The sequence below is a fragment of the Semicossyphus pulcher genome, unplaced genomic scaffold (assembly GCF_022749685.1).
Source record: "Semicossyphus pulcher isolate SPU_LCO1_2020_fin unplaced genomic scaffold, fSemPul1.0.p SCAF_5, whole genome shotgun sequence".
Lineage (NCBI taxonomy): Eukaryota > Metazoa > Chordata > Actinopteri > Labriformes > Labridae > Semicossyphus > Semicossyphus pulcher.
Genome location: NW_027211726.1, coordinates 2,434,424 through 2,458,351, shown reverse-complemented (window position 1 = coordinate 2,458,351; position 23,928 = coordinate 2,434,424). Strand labels below are relative to the sequence as shown.

The following is a 23,928-nucleotide window of genomic DNA, read 5'->3' as shown; positions in this document are numbered from 1 at the left end:
ATGCAGCGCATGGAAAAGGAATACCTTCTGCTTGCTCCACAGAAAGCCCTGAAGAGTTGGCCATCGCTCCCAGAGGACATATCAAAGTCAGATGGGTCCTGAGATCGATTCAAAGTTTACATGATGAGATTTGACGGCAGTGCGGCGCTTCATATTATTGTGTTAGAATAACGATGGAAGGACGATACGTTAAATAAACCTGAACACCAGAGCAGGAGAACACTGATGTCAGTGAGAGAAACAACGCCTATAAACACACACACACACACACACACACACACACACACACACACACACACAAAAACAACAAGTGACCCATTTGGCCGACGCAGCAGCAGCAGCTCCGTCCGTGAGGTTTCCATGAGGATCTGATACTGAGGCCCAAATAAAGAGACTGGGATTATTTTAGCTCAGAGGTGATTAGACCAACGACTCTGCTCAAGATAAACGGTGATTAGCATTCAGCAAACACTCTCAAAGGCATTACGCTAACACACACACACACACACACACACACACACACACAGAGTCACAGCAAAGCAATGAACTCAGGTTGTTTTGGCCGGGGATAAAATAGCTCATAAAGCCCGCCTCCTCCATGTTAACAGATGGGACATGAGTCAAACTATAAAATCAAAATACACGTCAAATACATTTTTCTCAAACATGGTTTCTGTCATCATAGTTAGTTCTTATCCTGCTGATTTATGTCCAAGTTTTCTCACAACTTTACTTTTAGTTATTTGATGCTGTAAAAAGGGGGTGTGGTTTCATGATTGACAGCTCTGTGGACAAATGGGGCTCCTGCAGCGTACTGTTCCCGAGTAGCAGAGTAGAGGAGGAACGGCGAGAGGAGACGTAACTAACACTAACACTACAGTCCAGTTTTAAATATTGTAAAGACGCTAATCTCTATTTACAGATTCTACATTGTAGTTCTGTTTGAATTACGTTTGTAGCCCAAGTAATATTGACCAATCACGTATCAGCAGGAAAAACAGTCCGTGAGGAGAGCAAAAGCAGGCGGAGCATAATCTGCCGTAACGACATCCCGGCTCCATCAGCGTCACGAGCTTTAGCTTCTTATTAATCTCTATAAACAGACGTCTGCATGCTAACAGCTAACAGCTAACAATCTGTTCGAGATCTGAAATTTTACTTGAGATGAATTCTCTTGACGCTGTGTCACGGAAGCCGTTCAGTGTTCAGATTTCCCGAATTCCTCGAATGCATCAGATCGATCGGACCTCGGTTCAACAAACGAGCATTTTAAAAGTTTTGCTGTCTTGACAGGAAGTCGTTTATCGCTTACCGCCCGGCACGTTCACCGGTGTCCCCGGATCGTCTCAGACTATAGCCGACGGGATCTGAGACTGTAAAGACGCTAATGTTGTCATGTTCCTGATCTTCAGCAGCAGCAGCAAACCTTCAGTTCAGTTTGTGTTCAACAAGAAGAAACACTATAAAGAATAAAAGCGGCTGTGAAGCTCAGAATAAAGCTGCTCCCAGTGTAAGAGGATCAGACAGTTTCTCCTCCAGGGATACACATGCAGATCGGTTCCACTTAAACGGATCAGTAATGCGTCTTCAATTTAACCAGCGGCACAAAGATGTGTGCGTGATGAGCGGCACGCAGCCAGACACACTCACATCCACGCGGTACATGACACAATAAAAGACCGGAGCTGGTGTCGAATGTCAGAACGCGGCAAACTGTTGGTTTTTTGACTTTTCATGGGATTTGCTGACAATAAGAAATATACAGACTGGGATGAAAGGATGAGACTAAAGGAGAGCCACCTGAAGAAGGGACAGAAGAAGGAGAGGAGGGTGAGGAAGGAGGAGCAGGAAGAGGGTGTGGCAGATTCCCCAGCCCTCTCTTTGTGAACAACTCCACCTGTTAGAAACCACCTGTCTGTTATTACGTCCCCATGGAAACAGGTGTGTGTGTGTGTGTCTACATGGTGCCCCTCCCCCTACACACTCTGCAGGCAAACCCCCAACCTGAACCACTCACCATAACCTGCACATAAAACAGACAAAGCCCCTTGGTTACAACAATGAAGCCCTTAAACCTGCACGCTGTCTAATGTCCAGCAGGGGGCGACTCCACCTACTGCAAAACACGTCCTATTTCTCTCCTGATTTATTCCCTCAGTAAACATGTTCCTAATGAGTTTATGGTCTCAATCTCTGGTTTCAAGTCTTCTTCAGCACAGCATGATGTTCATTTAGTCACTGATGCTCCCATTTAGAGTCACACAGACCAGAAAGCAGGGGAGGGTTTAGGGCGGGGCTACCTGGGTTTCCCAAAGCCAAAGATGACGTGTTTTGATATTCGATTAACTCCAATAGAAGAGGACAAGTACATAAAAATATTCCCATTAAAGGAGCTGGAAACAGAGTGGCTCTTAAATGTTCACTTTAGTCTCAAACCAGACAAAGAAAAGCAGAAAAATCTCACTTTCTGAAGCTGTGATGAGGTCGTCTCTGTCGGCTCTGCTGCACATTGTGGCAGCAGTATTTTGTATTGCACATAAATAGTCGGGCAGCACAATTAAACCACAATTTTCAATGTCGTTGCTGTATGAGCATGGGCAATAACGACGTTGCAAAAGACCAGCTGGCGGCAATAAATACAAAAAACTATGTATGTTCACTCGACTTGCATCAACATCAGCATGCTAACAGATGAAGCCCCAGCTAGCCATCCACATGTTGGTGTGTCTTCAGTGGCAACCAGGGCCGACCACAAAGTTGGGGGGCGGAGGTGTTTAAGCTTTCTGGGGCCCAGATGCTTGGTGGCGCCCTGGGGGAAAGCAATAACCTTGTTCATCGTAAATATGAGCAATGAAACAGAAACACTCGCCGTTATTTATAACGCCAAATCTACCATTTGATTTATTGTGGCTTTAGTGAAATGTTTCCTGAACGCCCTCTCCCGGAAAAGAAACAAGCCTTTTGCCAGAAAGTGAAAGAGAAGAAAGCTTTTCACCCGAGCAACAACGTGCTGAGCAACTGTTTCCTGTCAGCTCAGAAAGCTGCTCCGAGTCAGGGTGAGAGACGGAGGCCTCACTCATACGGCGGGTCACTGTTTGTATCTATTTTTAGAATTGGGACTCAGGTAAGACAAACAACAATAACAAAAGACGTCACATCTGTTGACATTCGTTTTCATCATTATTATCATATACTAATTCATCTGATGCAAAGTGATCCTCAGACAGCTTCCATGCCTCTTACTCCGGTAGAGTTGGCGCTATGCACCTAAGAAGTAATGGTGGCAACGCGCCATTAAACCAAAAGAAGAAGGAGACATTCATTTTCTGTAAAAACGGGACTTTGGATGTGCATAAACTTTTGAGCAAGTAAGCGACATCTCCATCAGAGACGGCAAAAAACAGACAAGAGCGGCAAAGGCATTCGTCTCTGCCTTATTGGCAACACTTCGGTATGAGCCTTCTCGTTTTGGACAGAGGCATCTCCCCAAACAGCTGCCATTTCGCCGTCTCTCCACTGCTGCGTGCCGTTCTCCTCCACGGGCCGGTTTGAGTGTTTAAATACAAGCCGCACGCAGGTCGCATGTTTTGGATCCAATTTAGTACCACAAGTAGCCCAGTTCTGAATTTAAAAACATGTGATATCGATTTTAAAAAATCTGATCTGTGTGGAGCTGGGACAATTAGCTGCAGTATGGATGCAGCCAAAATGTAGCCAGGAAGCTAACGTTACAGCTAACTTGACTGAGCAGGAGGTAGCTAGCGCCAGTGAAGGCACCACTGCTACCACATTGAGAAGGACGATGAAGTGGATCATTTCAATGAGAGCAAAGACATTAAACCCTGTGTAATTTAAAGCCACCGTGAACTTAGTGAATAATAATGATGCCTCTGCCTGTCGCCTTAGCAAGTCCCTCTCAGTGTAGATGTCTGTGCTCATACAGGAGAGTGCGTGTCGAGATAGCATTCGCATGCATTGATATGAAGATGAGTTCAGGGCTCGGTCACTGGACCTTTTCAGGGGCCCAGTCATGCATGTGGGCGGGCCTGGTGGCGGCTGCAAGGTTTGCTAACAAGATGGCTGAGGAAGGAGAGAAGAGCGAGGAAGTTGATGATGAGCTTGAAAAGAAGAGCACTTCTGCTACTTGAAGTATTTTGCATTCAGGAGAGAAGGTCGTGTGTGCAACATGCAGAACAACACAAAGACAAGGGACTGAAGCGTATAACATGCACACTGACATTTGTTTTTAGCATGCATATCATCAGAGCAATGTTTTAGTATACAGCAAGTTCTGAGGTAACCGTGCAGGCCGATTACAAAGTGCTTTTTGATTGATGATTGATTTAAAGCTTTTGTTCTGCTCCAGCCAAACATGTCATGTCTTCTACAACACAAACAAAGCATTCCTCTCTGTTACAGGTGCACCTGCATCACAAATCCTCTCATCCTCGCTCACTAACATCCCTCTGTGATTAAAAACCCTGTTAATGTGAGGAGTGAGGCACAGCGTGAGGCTCAGGGAGGACATGACTCTGACCATCCTGCACCTTTGTGTTTATCTCCTGTGATTTACCTGCACTCATCCTTCATCCACATGTCAGCAGCCTGTAGCTGTGCAGAGGGACGAAGCTGCTTTAACATGCTGTGGTCATTTAGGGGGGAAAGCTGCAGGCGGTCAGATGCAGAAAATGAAGGCAGCAGAGCCTGAACACACCCACTTTACTCCCCCTCCCTCCCCCCTGGATAATTAGCGAATTAATGATCTCCATTAAACGGACAGGGAGAATAAAATGTCTGCTTTCCCTTGTTGATGCAACAGGATGCACAGAGGAGTCTGTTCCTCAGGATATCTCATGAGTGTGACATTGATTTCAATCACAGATCAGATGGAATAATAGCGCCGCTTCATGTTACCTTCATGTCTCCGATGACAGTCTGGAAAAGCCCCCCCAGCGCGCTGCACTCCCTCTCCATCACTGTCTCCATCTTCAGCGGTGTGAACGGAAATTACAGACACTCACTCGGAGCTTTTGTAGTCCATAAATGACGCGGCAGGAAACAAATCAATTAAAGGCAAAAATCGTCTCGGCGTGGACAGAAACGCTCAGACTCGCGCGGCAGGGTTTCCCCGGCTGAAGGAGAGCAGGACGCGGGCAGAAGCAGCAGCAGAGCCGGCGGTTAGTTTCCTCTCGGAGCTGATAAATCCCATGTCCGCAGGAGGAGACGCATGTTGGGGCAGAGAGCAGCAGTGACAGCAGGAAACAGCACGACGCTGCCGGAGAGACTCAACTTTACACCGCGAACTGCTCCGCTGGCTCTGCTGAGAAGGCAGCCGGGAGCGCGCCGGAGGAGACGTGGACGCGCCTCCGCCTGGCCCCGCCCTCAGCTCAGGAAGCTTTTTGTTAATGGAAAGAAGCAGGGAATGACACTAAGCGAGTATTAGTGAAATAAAATGTCATTATGGGCCCTCACATAGCATGAATCTATAAGTTAAGTCTGACAAACAATTAAAAAAAAAACATACGTATCAACCCATTCAATCAAAAGGACTTTTGTCAAATGTATTGAAATGAATAGATTAATATAAAAATTAAATTAAATAATAGTTACATTAGGAATGTCACAAAATAAAAGCAGTACGAATGATTAATCCATCCAAATCAAAAATACTACTTGTCAAATGTCTGTAAATAAAATGTTAAAAATAAAAGAATAATAATTTATAAAAAAGTAAAAAAGTTGTTCAAAATAAATGAAAGGAAGGAAGCAAACCAGGGATTTCCGACAAGAAACCCAATATTATCAAATGAATAAAAGAAAACTACAATAACCCTATACATGTGTAAACTGTACCATGTAAGGACCAAATTTATAATGTAACATGAATACAATAACATAAATGAAAAAATACATAAATACACAAGCGATTTATTTAAAAAAACAAACACGAAACAAGTATTAAAAAATAGAAAAGAAAAAAAGTAATGCTATCTAAAAGGTATCTGACCACATGTAGGACTACATCGCCCCCTGGTGAGAACTCTACTGAACTGTTTGTAAAGATAAAAGAGTTGAGGACAAATCAGGAGACGTGGACGATACACGAGACTACTTTTACTTTAAAAAAAGCAGTGACAGAGCTACGAGAGGAACAAAAACTGCATTACGAGTAAAGTCTGACACATACTCTACATTCTTAATACTGATGCATTCTGTGTTGTATTTTGAAGCTGGTGAAGCTGAATTTTTTATACAGCTTTAATCGGGTTGTTCAGAACCTATAGAGGTCAGACAGAGAGTCACAAGAGAAATCCTCATTCGTATTCGAAAGTTGTTAGGAGACATTTCAAGACTTACTTACTCCTCTTCATCCCCTGTGGGCTCACACCAGTGCACTCGGCCCCTGGCAGCATGTTGGGCCTCTCCCCATGACAGGTGTCAAAGTTCCGTGCCAGGTGGATTTGGGCCTTCCGGGTTTTCTTTTGCCTGGTGGTGTCCATCTTAAGGCAACTCTCGGGATGCGCTCCTGCTCCATGCTCAGCGCAGGGCCGAGCCATCTCAGACGTCTGTGTGTGATTTCCTTGGTGATGCTCCAGCCTACCTGTTTTCTTGTACAGTTGTTCGTTGGAGATTTTGTTTGGCCTAAAGATCTGGCTGGATATTCGTCTGAGGCATCCGTTGTGAAAAACTTCCACTCTCCTCATATCAGTTTTGACCACTCGCCAACTCAAATTCAAATAGCTTTATTGGCATGAACAAAAACATGTTGTTGCCAAAGCGGTTTACAGAAGATTCATGGATTCATATTAACATACATATTAGATACAGAAACTCGCCAACTCTCTGAACTATAAGGCAGAACAGATTTGACATTGTTGTTATACAAGAGCGGCTTTGACATTTCAAGAAGAAATGTCCAAATGTACACACATTTTTTTTTGGGGATCACAAGACGGAAAGGCTTTGTTTAATCTCTAATATTGCAACATATATTTAATATTTAATTAAATGTGTATTTGTGTAAGTTCAAGGTCTAAACAAGTCTTTAAAAAGAACGACATTTCCCTCTGAAAAGTGTTGGTGTAGAAGCATTTAGTGGAGAGTAATGGAAATACTCTCAACAATGCACAAACTTTAGAGCTGAACACGAGCACGCATGCCGAATACTCGTCGTGTTTTGAATTTCAGTGCAGCACATGTAGATGTGTGTGCCGTCTACATTCACAGAGACCCTACAAACTAATGAAAAAAGACTCTTTTTGCAAGAAGTGTGCAAGCTGTCAACGTAATCCTCAACTGATTAAGTGGGAAGTCTGATATCAGATCTGACTATGGACTGATAGTAAAAAAATCTGTTCTATAATTAGCCCATCACCTTCTGAGTTTACTGTGAATTTCATTGACTCACAGCACGCAGGTTGGAGGACACCTAGTGGTAAAACAAGTCAGTGACGCTTCAGTTGTGTGCTGAAGGAAACATTGCGTCTTTGGGTAATCTTTATTGGGACTTCATCAAAAGCAATGGTCTATTTAATTTTTTATGATGTTTATTTTATTTTGAAATGTGTGAGTAAATGAGCATCAGAGCAAACAAGAGACATTTAGAGGTCAAACTTAATTAAATTAATCATCTTACTGAAACTACACTCATCGGTACGGTCAAACCCAAAGAAGCTCTCTTTGCCTATTGATTTGTTTAAATTGAATGTTGACGCATTTCTCTCCACAGCAGGTCTCTCTTTCTGCAGCATATTACTCCTTCCACTGGCCAGAGTGCCCGGAGCTTTGCAGTTTTTGCATCACATTAAAGACACAAGGAGCTCTTAAAATTGAGTCCCACTGCAATTGGTGAACGAGAGTGTGCAAGAGAGTTTGCACCACAGCAGCTGAGAGGGACAACCTGCAGACTTTGGCCCCTAAACTGAAGCTTTGAGGCCGGACTGAAGACGAACGGTTTGCTGGAAGAAGATCTGGGATCAGATGGTGAAGCTGGCAGAGCTTGAAAAAAAAACCAAAGCGGTGTCATTTTAACCACAGACTCACTGCTTAATGACAGGGGGCAACAACACACACACACACACTGATGCACAAAAAAACAGCTCTGTGTCATTATCTTCCCCAAAAAGGAGAAGTCTAAACTAATAACAGCAATCAGAGAGAAGGGGGAGAGGGGGAAGTGAAGTGGGAGGGGAGAGAAAAGACGAGGAGCTGTAGACTTGTGATTCTCAGCATGTTAAACCGAAGGTCCTTTATGAGTCTCATGAGGATTGACTCCGCTTTACCTGCGTCATGCTTTTTATCCATTAGCAGTTTCTTCATTCTCTGTAAAGTATCAGCGGTTCAAACTCAGCACAAAAGTCTTTAGGCTCATAAAAAGCTCCTGATCGGGAGGCTGCTGATGCTGCCAAACTAAATCTGCTCTGACCACTGTTGGGATTGTGGCTGTTTGAGCCGATTTATTTAATGAGCCACAGAAGAATTCAAAAGCCCAACCCTGTCAATGTTGGTACCAACTCGAAGGCTTACACTAAACAGGAGAAACCATTAGAAAAATTCTCATTTGTAAACAGAAAGCATTTGAGCTGAATCTTTGCCACTGGCAGAGTTTCAGCAGACTCAGTCTTGACTCTTGATGCCCGTCCTCAGTAATTTTCCTGAGATCAACCACCTGCTTGGCAAACTGCCTCCAGTTTTATTCCCCAAATTGACTAATTTTTCTGCTGCAGCTGCAGAAATTGCTTTTAAGTTATTGCTTGCACATTAAACTTTATGACAAGAGATGAAGTACAATACAGCAGATTTAATGTTGTACGTCAGCCCCTTATCAAAGGACTCGTTTGATCCCATTTTCTGCTTATACCAAGTACTGTGAGTCACTTTACTTTATTCTTGTCCTTAGGAAAAAACTAGAGTAATCGTAACATTAGGTTTGAACTGAGTATGTCCAAATACTAATTACTTTAAATTTTGAAATGATATTTCACAGACTGAGGTAATAGTTCAAAGTACTTTATTGAAATTCAGAAAATTGCCAGAACAGACAGCTTCGAGAAGAGGTCAGGAACCTGAAAACAGAAACACCATTTAGCAATTGTTGAAAAATAAGACCATAACCTTATTGAAATGCCTTGTTGACAATTTAAAGACAACAAAATCCTTACACTCAGTTTATAGACAAAGTGTCTACATTAAGGGTTGACCTTGAAAATAGTTCCAACATTTTACCTTTCATGTAAGACATGCCTAAGGTTGACGATGTCTATTCAACACAGGTACCAGGGGCCTCTTCCACCTTGGATGGTCCAGGGATGCCATTGGAATTGGTCTGGAACTTCTTGGAGAACCATCTTCTGGGGAAAAAGCCAAATCCCACATGCCAGCTTTGCTTTGGTAAGCGGGCTGCTGGGGCTTGGACGGGTAGGCGGGCTGCTGGGGCTTGGACGGGTAAGCGGGCTGCTGGGGCTTGGACGGGTAGGCGGGCTGCTGGGGCTTGGACGGGTAAGCGGGCTGCTGGGGCTTGGACGGGTAGGCCGGCTGCTGGGGCTTGGACGGGTAGGCGGGCTGCTGGGGCTTGGACGGGTAGGCGGGCTGCTGGGGCTTGGACGGGTAAGCGGGCTGCTGGGGCTTGGACGGGTAGGCCGGCTGCTGGGGCTTGGACGGGTAGGCGGGCTGCTGGGGCTTGGACGGGTAAGCGGGCTGCTGGGGCTTGGACGGGTAGACGGGCTGCTGGGGCTTGGAAGGGTAGGCGGGCTGCTGGGGCTGGGACGGGTAGGCGGGCTGCTGGGGCTTGGACGGGTAGGCGGGCTGCTGGGGCTTGGAAGGGTAGGCGGGCTGCTGGGGCTGGGACGGGTAGGCCGGCTGCTGGGGCTTGGACGGGTAAGCCGGCTGCTGGGGCTTGGAAGGGTAAGCCGGCTGCTGGGGCTGGGACAGGTGGGCCGGCTGCTGGGGCTTGGACGGGTAGGCCGGCTGCTGGGGCTTGGACGGGTAGGCCGGCTGCTGGGGTTTGGACGGGTAGGCCGGCTGCTGGGGCTTGGACGGGTAGGCGGGCTGCTGGGGCTTGGAAGGGTAGGCGGGCTGCTGGGGCTTGGACGGGTAGGCTTGGGGTTCAGATTGACCAGAATACATCTCAATTCCATAACTTGAAGCGATAGTTGGCTCAAACCTATTTTCATTCTGTGGTAAAGCAAAATTCCACATGCCTTCTTTGGTCTGGTGGACATTTGCATTGGAGTTAGTTTGATAATGAGGCTGCTGCTGGTTTTGTCTGGGTTTTTGCTGAATTAGTGGATGAGGCCTGTAAGTAGAAACACTTCCCTCTGGACTGTAACCATCTACTTGCCTACCATAAGATTCACTGTGAGGTGCAGCAGCAGGCTTCAGGTTCTGAGATGAACCTCTGTCAGCGTAACTGGGTCCATAACTCAGAGCAGTTTCATGTGGTGCAGAACTCTCAAAACTGGAAGACACAGGTTTGTAGCCTCTCTGGAAATCCTCAGGCAGTTGAAAGTAAGGTTTAATGCCACTGGAGCTGCTGCTTCTGTAGCTAGTGCTAAGTGCTAGTGAGAAAAAACATTTTTAAATGTCAGTAAGTTACTTAACGAAACCGAAGAAAATGTAGTTTGTGTAGCATGAATGCTTACCATTTGCATTCCATCCAAAGGCCAACAGTGAGAGCAAGACCACCCTGAAGAACAGACGATAACATTAGCAAAACAACCAGGTTAGAAGAAAAGCTTACACTGAAGAAATGAATCCTACCTCACACCAAATCCAGGAGACATTTTGTTCTGAGAATACTGAAGCCAAACAGCGTGAACAACTTGTGCTGCTAACAGGCAAACAACAAAATCAGAAACCACTGTTCCAGCTTCATGAATTCTGCAAACACACTGGTCTTTTTACGTGGTACCTGAGTCAACCAATCACGTCTAATTGGAATCAGGTTGGAGGTTCCAGCTGCCGCCTCTCTGGCAACCTGAGCAGGTGTTTGCAATTTAGCTAATTGGGTACATTTCTCCTCTTTTGCAGCAGTTTTTAGCTCTGCCTCAGGTCAGCTGATTTAAATAACAAAATGATTTCCTCACCTTCCTTTTGTGGTCTGTCTCCATCCATGCGAGTTTGTGTGTATGTTTGAACAGAAATATAACGACGTTCATATTTACTGTATTTGTTGCAAGAAGAAAGTAGTTCCATACTGGGTTATGGATGTCAACTTAAAAGTGCGAAGTATTAATAGAGAAGAGCTGTACATTTCATATCCGTAGTATAATATATAATAAAGACACAGCAGCAGTGTGTCCTTTATATTTTGTGCTTTTTCACTGATAATCAAACGTGTGATGGGACTTTTTACTAAACAGTGACTTTTACATTTGCTTTAAAACAAATAAGACTTTAAAGATTTGTGTGTTTAAGCCCATTAAAAACCATATTTCTCTCATGATTTTCTTACTGATATAAGCAGTCCAGCACGCTGTGGCTCCTACTATGTTGTTTTGCAATTAATCAAACACAATTAAAGTTGAAACAACATTTTATTACCATCATACACAGGTTTACAATGATGTCATCATGCAAACATTGTTTTATTCTTTGTCGCATTATAAAGATGCAATCATGAGAGCACAAACTGGATATCTCTCTAAGTTATATACAATCATGCTGGGAATAAAATCCACTTTTAAGACACATTAATTGGACTGATAGAAACCTGATTACTGAAATATATATAAAATAATGGAAAAGTGGTGTACTCAGATTAACAAGCATAACACATGTCAATATATCAGCATTTAAACACCAACTGTGAGCCATTAAATGAGGACATATATCCAGAATTTAATATAAAGATGGAATGAGCCAGGCGGGAGGAAAAGTAAAGTGGAAATTTACATTGAAAGGAGATGTTTAAAGACGAATAAAAAGATGGAAGAGAGGAGGTTAAAAGTGACAGAGGAAGAAGAGACACTCCTGTGAGGGTCTGTTAGCTGTGTTTGAGGCCGAGGCAGAGAGCCAGCTCGTTCTTCTGGATCTTTCCGTCTCCGTTGATGTCACAGTGACGCATCAGGGCGCTCCTGAACTTGTCCAGGTCTGTGCCGATGATGCTGGGCTGCAGGGGAAGGGTCGGGTGTAAAGATCAACCACCTGCTTGGCAAACTGCCTCCAGTTTTATTCCCCAAATTGACTAATTTTTCTGCTGCAGCTGCAGAAATTGCTTTTAAGTTATTGCTTGCACATTAAACTTTATGACAAGTGATGAAGCACAATACAGCAGATTTAATGTTGTACGTCAGCCCCTTATCAAAGGACTCGTTTGATCCCATTTTCTGCTTATACCAAGTACTGCGAGTCACTTTACATTATTCTTGTCCTTAGGAAAAAACTAGAGTAATCGTAACATTAGGTTTGAACTGAGTATGTCCAAATACTAATTACTTTAAATTTTGAAATGATATTTCACAGACTGAGGTAATAGTTCAAAGTACTTTATTGAAATTCAGAAAATTGCCAGAACAGACAGCTTCGAGAAGAGGTCAGGAACCTGAAAACAGAAACACCATTTAGCAATTGTTGAAAAATAAAAGACCATAACCTTATTGAAATGCCTTGTTGACAATTTAAAGACAACAAAATCCTTACACTCAGTTTATAGACAAAGTGTCTACATTAAGGGTTGACCTTGAAAATAGTTCCAACATTTTACCTTTCATGTAAGACATGCCTAAGGTTGACGATGTCTATTCAACACAGGTACCAGGGGCCTCTTCCACCTTGGATGGTCCAGGGATGCCATTGGAATTGGTCTGGAACTTCTTGGAGAACCATCTTCTGGGGAAAAAGCCAAATCCCACATGCCAGCTTTGCTTTGGTAAGCGGGCTGCTGGGGCTTGGACGGGTAAGCGGGCTGCTGGGGCTTGGACGGGTAGGCCGGCTGCTGGGGCTTGGACGGGTAGGCCGGCTGCTGGGGCTTGGACGGGTAGGCCGGCTGCTGGGGCTTGGACGGGTAGGCCGGCTGCTGGGGCTTGGACGGGTAAGCGGGCTGCTGGGGCTTGGACGGGTAGGCCGGCTGCTGGGGCTTGGACGGGTAGGCCGGCTGCTGGGGCTTGGACGGGTAGGCCGGCTGCTGGGGCTTGGACGGGTAGGCCGGCTGCTGGGGCTTGGACGGGTAGGCCGGCTGCTGGGGCGTGGACGGGTAAGCCGGCTGCTGGGGCTTGGACGGGTAGGCCGGCTGCTGGGGCTTGGACGGGTAGGCCGGCTGCTGGGGCTTGGACGGGTAAGCGGGCTGCTGGGGCTGGGACGGGTAAGCGGGCTGCTGGGGCTGGGACGGGTAAGCGGGCTGCTGGGGCTGGGACGGGTAGGCCGGCTGCTGGGGCTTGGAAGGGTAGGCCGGCTGCTGGGGTTTGGACGGGTAGGCCGGCTGCTGGGGTTTGGACGGGTAGGCCGGCTGCTGGGGTTTGGACGGGTAGGCGGGCTGCTGGGGCTTGGAAGGGTAGGCGGGCTGCTGGGGCTTGGACGGGTAGGCGTGCTGCTGGGGCTTGGACGGGTAGGCGTGCTGCTGGGGCTTGGACGGGTAGGCCGGCTGCTGGGGCTTGGACGGGTAGGCGGGCTGCTGGGGTTTGGACGGGTAGGCCGGCTGCTGGGGTTTGGACGGGTAGGCGGGCTGCTGGGGTTTGGACGGGTAGGCCGGCTGCTGGGGCTTGGACGGGTAGGCGGGCTGCTGGGGCTTGGAAGGGTAGGCGGGCTGCTGGGGCTTGGACGGGTAGGCGGGCTGCTGGGGCTTGGAAGGGTAGGCGGGCTGCTGGGGCTTGGACGGGTAAGCGGGCTGCTGGGGCTTGGACGGGTAGGCGGGCTGCTGGGGCTTGGAAGGGTAGGCGGGCTGCTGGGGCTTGGACGGGTAGGCGGGCTGCTGGGGCTTGGACGGGTAGGCCGGCTGCTGGGGCTTGGAAGGGTAGGCCGGCTGCTGGGGCTTGGACGGGTAGGCGGGCTGCTGGGGCTTGGAAGGGTAGGCGGGCTGCTGGGGCTTGGACGGGTAGGCTTGGGGTTCAGATTGACCAGAATACATCTCAATTCCATAACTTGAAGCGATAGTTGGCTCAAACCTATTTTCATTCTGTGGTAAAGCAAAATTCCACATGCCTTCTTTGGTCTGGTGGACATTTGCATTGGAGTTAGTTTGATAATGAGGCTGCTGCTGGTTTTGTCTGGGTTTTTGCTGAATCAGTGGATGAGGCCTGTAAGTAGAAACACTTCCCTCTGGACTGTAACCATCTACTTGCCTACCATAAGATTCACTGTGAGGTGCAGCAGCAGGCTTCAGGTTCTGAGATGAACCTCTGTCAGCGTAACTGGGTCCATAACTCAGAGCAGTTTCATGTGGTGCAGAACTCTCAAAACTGGAAGACACAGGTTTGTAGCCTCTCTGGAAATCCTCAGGCAGTTGAAAGTAAGGTTTAATGCCACTGGAGCTGCTGCTTCTGTAGCTAGTGCTAAGTGCTAGTGAGAAAAAACATTTTTAAATGTCAGTAAGTTACTTAACGAAACCGAAGAAAATGTAGTTTGTGTAGCATGAATGCTTACCATTTGCATTCCATCCAAAGGCCAACAGTGAGAGCAAGACCACCCTGAAGAACAGACGATAACATTAGCAAAACAACCAGGTTAGAAGAAAAGCTTACACTGAAGAAATGAATCCTACCTCGCACCAAATCCAGGAGACATTTTGTTCTGAAAATACTGAAGCCAAACAGCGTGAACAACTTGTGCTGCTAACAGGCAAACAACAAAATCAGAAACCACTGTTCCAGCTTCATGAATGCTGCAAACACACTGGTCTTTTTAAGTGGTACCTGAGTCAACCAATCACGTCTAATTGGAATCAGGTTGGAGGTTCCAGCTGCCGCCTCTCTGGCAACCTGAGCAGGTGTTTGCAATTTAGCTAATTGGGTACATTTCTCCTCTTTTGCAGCAGTTTTTAGCTCTGCCTCAGGTCAGCTGATTTAAATAACAATGATCTTCTCACCTTCCTTTTGTGGTCTGTCTCCATCCATGCGAGTTTGTGTGTATGTTTGAACAGAAATATAACGACGTTCATATTTACTGTATTTGTTGCAATAAGAAAGTAGTTCCATACTGGGTTATGGATGTCAACTTAAAAGTGCGAAGTATTAATAGAGAAGAGCTGTACATTTCATATCCGTAGTATAATATATAATAAAGACACAGCAGCAGTGTGTCCTTTATATTTTGTGCTTTTTCACTGATAATCAAACGTGTGATGGGACTTTTTACTAAACAGTGACTTTTACATTTGCTTTAAAACAAATAAGACTTTAAAGATTTGTGTGTTTAAGCCCATTAAAAACCATATTTCTCTTATGATTTTCTCACTGATATAAGCAGTCCAGCACGCTGTGGCTCCTACTATGTTGTTTTGCAATTAATCAAACACAATTAAAGTTGAAACAACATTTTATTACCATCATACACAGGTTTACAATGATGTCATCATGCAAACATTGTTTTATTCTTTGTCACATTATAAAGATGCAATCATGAGAGCACAAACTGGATATCTCTCTAAGTTATATACAATCATGCTGGGAATAAAATCCACTTTTAAGACACATTAATTGGACTGATAGAAACCCGATTACTGAAATATATATAAAATAATGGAAAAGTGGTGTACTCAGATTAACAAGCATAACACATGTCAATATATCAGCATTTAAACACCAACTGTGAGCCATTAAATGAGGACATATATCCAGAATTTAATATAAAGATGGAATGAGCCAGGCGGGAGGAAAAGTAAAGTGGAAATTTACATTGAAAGGAGATGTTTAAAGACGAATAAAAAGATGGAAGAGAGGAGGTTAAAAGTGACGGAGGAAGAAGAGACACTCCTGTGAGGGTCTGTTAGCTGTGTTTGAGGCCGAGGCAGAGAGCCAGCTCGTTCTTCTGGATCTTTCCGTCTCCGTTGATGTCACAGTGACGCATCAGGGCGCTCCTGAACTTGTCCAGGTCTGTGCCGATGATGCTGGGCTGCAGGGGAAGGGTCGGGTGTAAAGAGTTAACAGAGAGGTCAGAGGTCAGTGTAATGATAAGCCAAAACGACAAACTCTTGGTTCTCTTTTTAGCCTTTTAATATCACTAATGTTCCTACTTTTTTTAATGTGACGCTGATATCTAACAGCTCTGTTAATCAGGTGAAGTACATAACACTAGTGGCATCATGATGGGAAAAAAGTTTTACCTTCACCAGCTCCATCATGTCCTTGACAAATCCATCCACCTCAGGGCCCTCCAGCTCACCAGTCTTACTCTACACACAAACACAGAAAGAAGATAATCTTTGTGGTATTTTATAAATGTATGTTTGCATGAGCGGGACTATCAAACTTACAACGTCATAGTGAGCGAATATCTTCTCAAAGTCTCTCTTCCTGTCCTCTTGACTGCAGGCCTGACGACAAATATAGCAGTTAAAATAATGCAACTGTAAGAATGTGGCTCTAAATCTTTACACAAGACATTAGGATGGTTTAATTGACATGTAACTGTAAATGAGGGTTTATATCTGTTCTAGACAAGCAGACAAACAACTCTATAAACTCTTTTAACTCACGTCCATCTTGAACTTGAGTAAGAAGTTCTCTTTCAGGGCCAAGATTCTTCAGACAACAAGAAAAACATTTTATTCATTGTGGTTTTTAATCAAACATGTCACAAGAGAAGTCACAGTGATTATAATGAGATCGGAGCTTCACAGAATCAGGTATTCTTCAAAAATTCTGGTCACATGATCAACAGTACCTGGCCAGGTCATTCAAGTCCAGTCGGCCATCTTTATTTTTGTCAAACATCTTCATCTACAAGAGGAAGAACAGCAGAATTACCGGTGAACAACAAGAAAGTGTAACGGAGTATGTGACCTGTTTTTTTTTTACCATGGCGACAGCGTACTCCTCGAGTTTGTCAGGGGTGACAGACTTCCTGTGTTGGACAAAGAGGTCCTGAAGGAAGCCCTGAAGGGACAAAAAGACACGACATGGAGACCCAACCGAAAAGCTCAAACGTCGCTGGTGGTGCTGCATTCACGTGGTATCAGAATAATTGGAAAAAGTAGTTCCAAAATGGAATTAAAGTAGTTTATTTAATTTAACCTTTAATTTATTTGATGCTTAAAACATTACCACTTACTGAAGTCTTACTCTGAGGAAATTATAAAACCTGCAAACACTTTTGTGAACTCAAAGTTTGAGTAAAGAGCAGGAGAAGCCCAAAGTCCAGATGCTTAACCACAAAGAGAGTAAGAATAGTTCAGCTACAGCGCAGGTCTAAACTCAACATTACCTTGAGCTCATTGGCCGAGATGTAGCCGCTGCTGTCTGTGTCGTAGTTTCTCCAGATCTACTCAAACAAGACAGGAATGAAAACACTGAAAAATAAATATGACATTGAAGATTGAGACTGGCCACTGCACTGTTCATTACTGTATATCATAAACATAGTAAGGGATTTCTACTTTTCTTTTACCTTAACATGTCATGTTTGTGCTGAAGGGTGTGTTTGAAGACAAACAGTTTGGAACAGTTTGCCTATAAGATCATTATATTTGTGTTGTACAAGTAAAAGTTTAGGCCTGGTGGAGGCCCTAGAGGTCAGGTAAGGTCATGTAAGGTCGGAGGGTCACCAAAAACGTTAGTAATCTTTCTCTGGAGACAAAAATTTAAAGCGAATTTTAGGAGAATCAAACCGACTAAATTACCATTTGTCTTTGCAAATGCACGAAGTTTATAATTAATAAGCAAACTGGTGATCAAAATGGAAAGGGAGGTGAGTGCTAACCCTTCAATTTATTGTGTTTTATATTCCTTGAAAGTCCACTGAGGTCCTCAGTTAACCTTTGACCCTCACCCTCATGAACTCCACGCTGTTGTCCAGTGGCTTCTCTCTGCGGAACAGGAGCAGGAAGTTCTCCTCCTCTGGCAGCATCATGGTGGCCAGCTGTAAAGTCATTATAGCATCCACTTATCGGAGACGTCATCATCATTTAAAAAATCTTTTTTAATACATTTTATTTGCGTTCAATTTGTCATCAACTCTGTAAAATGGAACTACGGAGTTTTAAAGTCTTGTACATAATAAATACGATGAACTATAACCTGAATGTTTAATTACAAAATAAAACCTGAGCAGTCAGAATAAACCGAAGAGCTCGGAGGAGGAGGTGATTGTACCTCTTGGATCTGCAGACGTCCGTCAGCTGTGGAGTCGTGTGAAGACATGAATCTTTGTCTCAGTCGCCTGATTTTGTCCTCAGTTATCTCCTCCCTCTGAAAACAACACACACTTCAGCTGACAATTTTATTTAACCATCATTTTCAATGGATGTGTTACTGTGTTTCGATATTCACTACTTTGGTGCACACTTGAAATATTCATTTAAAGCAACTCATTTTGACATTTTCTGACTCTGCTGCCCCCAGGTGGCAGCAGCATTAAATCACTTTAGAGAGACGTTGAAAGATTCACTGATCACATAAAAACTTCATAATTTTTATCACTGAGTGTGTTAGACGGCAATAAGATCAAATTCAGCCACATGTTTTTATCCCTTTACCTTCATCCCAGATTTTCCCAGCATGCTTTGAAAGAAGGTGTCCAGCTGATTTTCTTCGATGTAGCCGTTATCTAAACACAACGAGGCAAATGTCAGTTTCAAGAAGTCACAGGTTTGGATTCACAGACGACCTCTAATCTAATAAATCAGGAGTTTGACATTTTAACTATATTCTTCAAATTAACAAAATGTTCCTCTTCTGATTTTTTTATTTTACATGTCACTTATACTGAATGTTCGACCTTAGTCCTGACGTCTTGACTTTATTCTCCAAAACGCAAAAAAAAATCCTCCTTCTTTTTTACTTTTTATTAAACCTTCACTTTTTTGACAATTTGACAAAAAAAAATATGCAAAAAACAGTAAATAAAACAAACGTCCTGTTTTTCCCCCCGAACCTTGCGTACAGAAAATTTTACAATTTTTTGAAATTTTGAAAAAAAAATTTTTTTCAGACATGGGGCCGTCATACTCTTCTGTAGGTGTCATTTGTCGTGTACTGTAAAATCCTGCATTTTAATGGATGATATAACAGCTTACTACTGATAATATGACTTATATTCACGTTGCTATATCCTCTCTGAATTCATCGTTTTTAATCTGTGGCGTATTAATAGCGTTATTAAATCTAAATATTTACTCTTTTTTATATTAGTCTAACTCCTCATTGCACTCACCACACTAGCATAGAGTTATTAACACTCTGGTTTTCTTACCATCTGCATCAAAATGTTGCCAGATCTGTAAGAAACCTGCAGCGTCCAGACTCTCGAAGGCGCTGTCCATGGTGCTGAAGTACAGTCCAGAGGTCGAGCTGGGGACAACGAAGCAGGAAGGAAACAACAAAGGGAAACACTTCTGCCAGCGATGAATGGTTTAGTCTCAGCAGCAGAGATGATCTGTTACCCACTGAAATAAAACTTCCAGCTTCAGGCGTCTCCTGAATCCACAACAATGAGGCTAAACGATTCAACAGCTGGTTTATGAGGGAGGGCAGGAGGAGGAGAGAGAGTGTGAGTGAGGAGGAGAGAGAGAGTCTGAACAGTAAACAGGATTTATTGGTATAAACATACAAATACAGAAATATCTGACAGGCTCCACTTATCAACAATAAAACAAATATTTTAACTGAATTTTAAAAAACTGATTTCGTTTTTTTAAAAATAATAAAAATATTTCCCAATAAAATCAGAACCACCACCTTTTATCTTTAAAGGAAGTCTTTGCAGCTTTTTTCAAGCTCATAAAATAATATTCAGCTGATATAATAAACCCCATTTATTTTATAAACAGATCCGCAGGGACGTTAGTACATATTTACATATTTACAATCGTACTTAATACATCGGTAAGTGCAGCAGTCCGTCAGTGTGTCATACGCTGTGTGTAATGCTGAGGAGACAGCAGCAGTGTGAAGCTGAGTTACAGGTTACGTGTGAACATTTTAAATCTCACAGTGGATATTTGGATTTGTGATGGCAGAAAATAAAAGTGTTAAAAAGTCCAAATGTTACCGTGCGAGCAAAACGACATTGGTTTACTTTAACCCACCGTGGGTGGAGCCTGACTTTGACTCCGCCCACTGAGGTTTCTGCCATGTTCACTTCATGTCAACTGGATCAACATACTCACTCCCAACTAGTCCAATGCATCAGCTTGGTTGTACTGATTGATAGTAAACAGGAAGAAGAGGAAAAGCTCAACTCAACAAGCTGATGATGTTTGAGTTAAGATTTACAGTGTAAGAAATGTAACGTTCAGTAGATTTTAAACTACAACCTTTGATTAATCGTGAAAGTTTATTCTGTATTTCTGAAACAGTAGTTTGACAAAATAATCTGAACTCAAAGCCAACTAACTTTTCAACCACGTCTTCACCTGCAGATGGAGTCAGGTCAGTTGTCATCACTTCAGGTGGTTCTATCTGTGTTTACCACAGACTGTATAAAAAGATGGCCGACATGACAGCTCCCTGAAAGTGAAGCCAAACCCTCTCTATCGCCCCCTGCTGACTGGCTGCAGTATAGCTCATAAAGCCCGCCTCCTCCATGTTAACAGATGGGACATGAGTCAAACTATAAAATCAAAATACATTTTTCTCCAACATGGTTTCTGTCATAATAGTTAGTTCTTATCATGCTGATTTATGTCCAAGTGTTCATTTTTTCTCACAAGTTTACTTTTAATTAGTTATTTGAGGCTATAAAAAGGGGGCGTGGCCTCATGATTGACAGCTCTGTTGACAAATGGGGCTCCTGCAGCGTTCTGTTCCCGAGTAGCAGAGTAGAGGAGGAACGGCGAGAGGAGACGTAACTAACACTAACACTACAGTCATTGAACTTTCCAGAAGCGTGAATATCTGCTTCAGACCGACACAAGAAGCTGCTGGGGGTTTTTTTGGTTAGCGATCTCTACTGCGCAGCTCTGGCTCAACATGACGTCACCAGCACAACATGGCAGCGCCTGTCACGGGGGGTATTTTCACTTTTGTACAATGGGAGTAGATGTAGACACGTCGTCCATCTTTATATACAGTCATTACTCGGTATATGAACTGAGCAAACTGCATCTGCTCATAAAGACTTTCAGGTGTAGTTAAAACCTGCAGAAAAAGCTCAAAGGCAACAAGACACAAAGAATGTGCCAAACCCTGCAAAACCCTGACTGGCCATATCAACGTCATAATATTTGCATTATCTTTAACAACATTAAATGTATGGCTTATTATAATAGACATTATATTTCTTCTTTTGCACACAGCTAATCAGAATGCGTTCTTAAGGTAACATGTTTCTCCCATCATCTTGTACTGTTTAAAGCTTCAGCAGTTAAAAGGCAGTTTGTGGTGAATATATATTATTGTAACTTTGGAAGGTGAAAGCATGAACTCACTTTGGTTTTAAACACTTTTCTTGCTCCTTTAAAGAGTTGAACGTTTCTCTGCAAACAGCTGCACTTAAATCGTGGCATCCTCAAATGTGTGGACCTTTTACTGTTTAAAGAGTGAATGCTTACAGGATAAAAAGCATGTTTTATGGTTGTTAATGTTTCCACAGGCTCACTGACTTCCCGGCTTTAGTTTACCTGCAGAGCAGATTGACAGTAAGAAGCATCTGCTTCAGTGTGGACCTTCTTAGAAAGTCTGAATAACTGAGCTGAACACAGATTGTCTCTGCAGCAGATAAAAACCATCTGCTCTCTTTTTAAGGTCTCGTTAAAGCTGTTCACAGGGACGGACAAAGAGGTGTTTCGCCGTCGGACAGATCCGACTGATCCAAGGTCAGGAAACTCCTGAACGCTTCTCTGGTGTTTACTGGACAGTCGGTCGGAGTGTAAACATCTGTTTGGTCTTAGACTGACGGCGTTTCGTCAGACTCGTCCTCGGATTTATCGTCAGACTTGAGATCAGCGGTCGGAGATGTTGTTTCCTCCTCAGCTGGACTGAGATCTGTGTCGGCCAGAGATGGAGGCCTCACTGAAAGAGAGAGAGAGAGAGAGAGAGAGAGAGACAGAGAGAGAATGAGGGAAACACCAAACCAATCAGATGTTTATTTGTCTGGGACATTAAAGGGTAACGCCGCTCATTTTAAAGCCTGAGATCAAGATAATTCAAGTCGATGTTCTCATGCTTGTCGAGTGTTAGATGAGTTTCTTTCTTTGACTCTGACACATGAAGCACTATACACTTGTTTAAAGGCATTTGACACAGTGACAAATATACACAGAAGGATGAAAATCAAAGCAACTTTCCAGACAAGGTTCAAACAGTTCAATCGATCCTGTCAGCAAGAGGAGAATGACCTGTTGCCTTTAAACTTCATGAACAGGAATCACATAAACACAGGAAGTAAACAGAGCAGACATTCTGACAGTAAGGATATTTATTAGACTGTGATTATACAAACCGTAGGCGGGGAGAGACTTGGTTCGCTCTCGGTCGTCCTCCCTCTCAGCAGGAGGACTGGCTGACCTCTTCAGAGAGGACCACTGTCTTTCACCAATGTTCGATTCACCTGCAGGATCTGGGGGCTCGAACGCATCACCATCCACCAGAGACTCAACTGCAGGCACAGAAGAAATCGATATGAGAGTTTTACAGACTTCTTCCTTCTATTTCAGCAGCAATTAAATACTAAACTTCTTATTTCGATGCACTCTTAAGCTTAATTTTTTTTTAATCTTAGTTTGTGCATGTTTCCTTTTTGCAGATGATGTTGTCCTGTTGGCTTCATCAAGCTAGGACGTCCAGGAGGCAGTGGGGCGGTTTGCAGCCGAGTGTGAAGCTGTTGGGATGAGGTTTGGGTTGTGACCGAAAGAATGAGATCGCAGATACAAGAGGCCGAAATGAGTTCCCTCTGCAGGGCGTCTGGGCTCAGCCTTAGAGAGAGGGTCAGGAGCTCGGACATCCTCAGGGAGCTCGGAGTAGAGGTGCTACCTCTTTGCATTGAAAGGAATCTGGTTAGGACGCCTCCTGGGCACCTCCCTGTGGAGGTTTTCCGGGCATGTCCAACTGGGAGGCGGGATTATATATCCCACCTGTCCTGGGAACGCCTCAGAATCCCCCAGGAGGAGCTGGAAAACGTTGCTAGGGAGAGGGACGCCTGGGTCACCTTGCTTAGCGACCCGAACACTGATAAGAGCAAGAAAATGGATGGACGGACGTCCCTCTTTTTTTATTCTTGTGTTATGTGAATGCTTATTTAATCAATTTTAGAGAACAAAATAATGAAGTAGGATTATACTCTAAATGAAGCTCTCTGTTCAGTCACTGAAAAGAAGATTTAACAGTCTGCTGACGGGGTCCACTTTCTCAGAGTTTGTCAGCGTCTAATTAACTCCTCTAAAAATGTGTAAGTGACCTTTTCTCTGCGTCTCCTCGATTTTAAAAACACGTCTTTCTGCACGACGACGGCAGACAACGTGGCTTTTTGATTACACAGAGGAAACTCTGCTTTAAGGAAAAATACCGAGTTCATGTGAGAGTTAATTACACAGGTCGAGTGTTAAACTACAAAATCACACACACACTGACACTTGGACACGTCAAGTACAGGCTACAGGACCTTTGCCTCAGATGTACTCTGTGTGTGTGTGCGCAGTGTGTGGAGGCGTCAAAATATGGCCTTGGAAGCGCTCATTAAACCAGTTGTCACCTGTTAAATTAAGTGTTATATTTTCAGCAATGCTCCGAATCACACAGTCCAATGAGTCACGCAACATTCAAGATTAATGCAAGATTAAAAAGGAAGGAAACATCTGTGAAACCAAAGCCAGCATTACCGTCTTCTCTCATCCTCTCACTG

At 44.0% G+C, this 23,928-nt stretch overlaps 4 protein-coding genes across 4 annotated transcripts in view; all 4 read right to left on the bottom strand.

The window, feature by feature from the left end:
• The window catches only part of LOC138608495 (protein MTSS 1-like), a 52,894-nt gene extending 47,804 nt beyond the window's left edge, over positions 1–5,090 (bottom strand). The window contains exon 1 of the mRNA XM_069681093.1: positions 4,915–5,090. Within this exon, the coding sequence (XP_069537194.1) occupies positions 4,915–4,986 (72 nt within the window). The 5' untranslated portion in view covers positions 4,987–5,090. The remainder of the gene's footprint in view (positions 1–4,914) is intronic.
• A 4,173-nt stretch (positions 5,091–9,263) lies between these two features.
• Positions 9,264–10,125, bottom strand: LOC138608601 (uncharacterized). Its single transcript, XM_069681192.1, has 2 exons — positions 9,848–10,125; positions 9,264–9,804 (listed from the first exon to the last, which is right to left on the bottom strand). Exons 1-2 carry the CDS (start codon positions 10,123–10,125, stop codon positions 9,264–9,266), a joined length of 819 nt encoding a protein of 272 aa, XP_069537293.1.
• A 5,358-nt stretch (positions 10,126–15,483) lies between these two features.
• On the bottom strand, positions 15,484–19,426 carry LOC138609069 (secretagogin-like). The gene is made up of 11 exons (XM_069681686.1): positions 19,342–19,426; positions 18,626–18,696; positions 18,243–18,338; positions 17,920–18,009; positions 17,356–17,412; positions 16,950–17,027; positions 16,816–16,871; positions 16,628–16,673; positions 16,406–16,465; positions 16,256–16,324; positions 15,484–16,044 (listed from the first exon to the last, which is right to left on the bottom strand). Exons 1-11 carry the CDS (start codon positions 19,409–19,411, stop codon positions 15,919–15,921), a joined length of 819 nt encoding a protein of 272 aa, XP_069537787.1. The 5' UTR covers positions 19,412–19,426; the 3' UTR covers positions 15,484–15,918.
• Positions 19,427–19,459: 33 nt separating this feature from the next.
• Positions 19,460–23,928, bottom strand: part of LOC138608916 (F-actin-uncapping protein LRRC16A) — a 34,761-nt gene continuing 30,292 nt past the window's right edge. Inside the window, exons 37-38 of the mRNA XM_069681502.1 lie at positions 22,531–22,686; positions 19,460–22,100 (exon numbers count right to left, since the gene is read on the bottom strand). Coding sequence (XP_069537603.1) covers positions 21,976–22,100; positions 22,531–22,686 — 281 coding nt within the window. The 3' untranslated portion in view covers positions 19,460–21,975. The remainder of the gene's footprint in view (positions 22,101–22,530; positions 22,687–23,928) is intronic.

Excerpts from the sequence above, each read along its gene's own strand:
- LOC138608601 (XM_069681192.1), bottom strand. The coding sequence starts at position 10,125 with ATGTATTCTGGTCAATCTGAACCCCAAGCCTACCCGTCCAAGCCCCAG. Across the intron at positions 9,805-9,847 it reads CCCCAGCAGCCGGCCTACCC|CCCGCCTACCCGTCCAAGCC; the intron begins GTCCCAGCCCCA and ends AAGCCCCAGCAG.
- LOC138609069 (XM_069681686.1), bottom strand. The coding sequence starts at position 19,411 with ATGGACAGCGCCTTCGAGAGTCTGGACGCTGCAGGTTTCTTACAGATC. Across the intron at positions 17,028-17,355 it reads TCTCGGCCAATGAGCTCAAG|GGCTTCCTTCAGGACCTCTT; the intron begins GTAATGTTGAGT and ends TTGTCCCTTCAG. Across the intron at positions 16,872-16,949 it reads AGGAGTACGCTGTCGCCATG|ATGAAGATGTTTGACAAAAA; the intron begins GTAAAAAAAAAA and ends TTCCTCTTGTAG.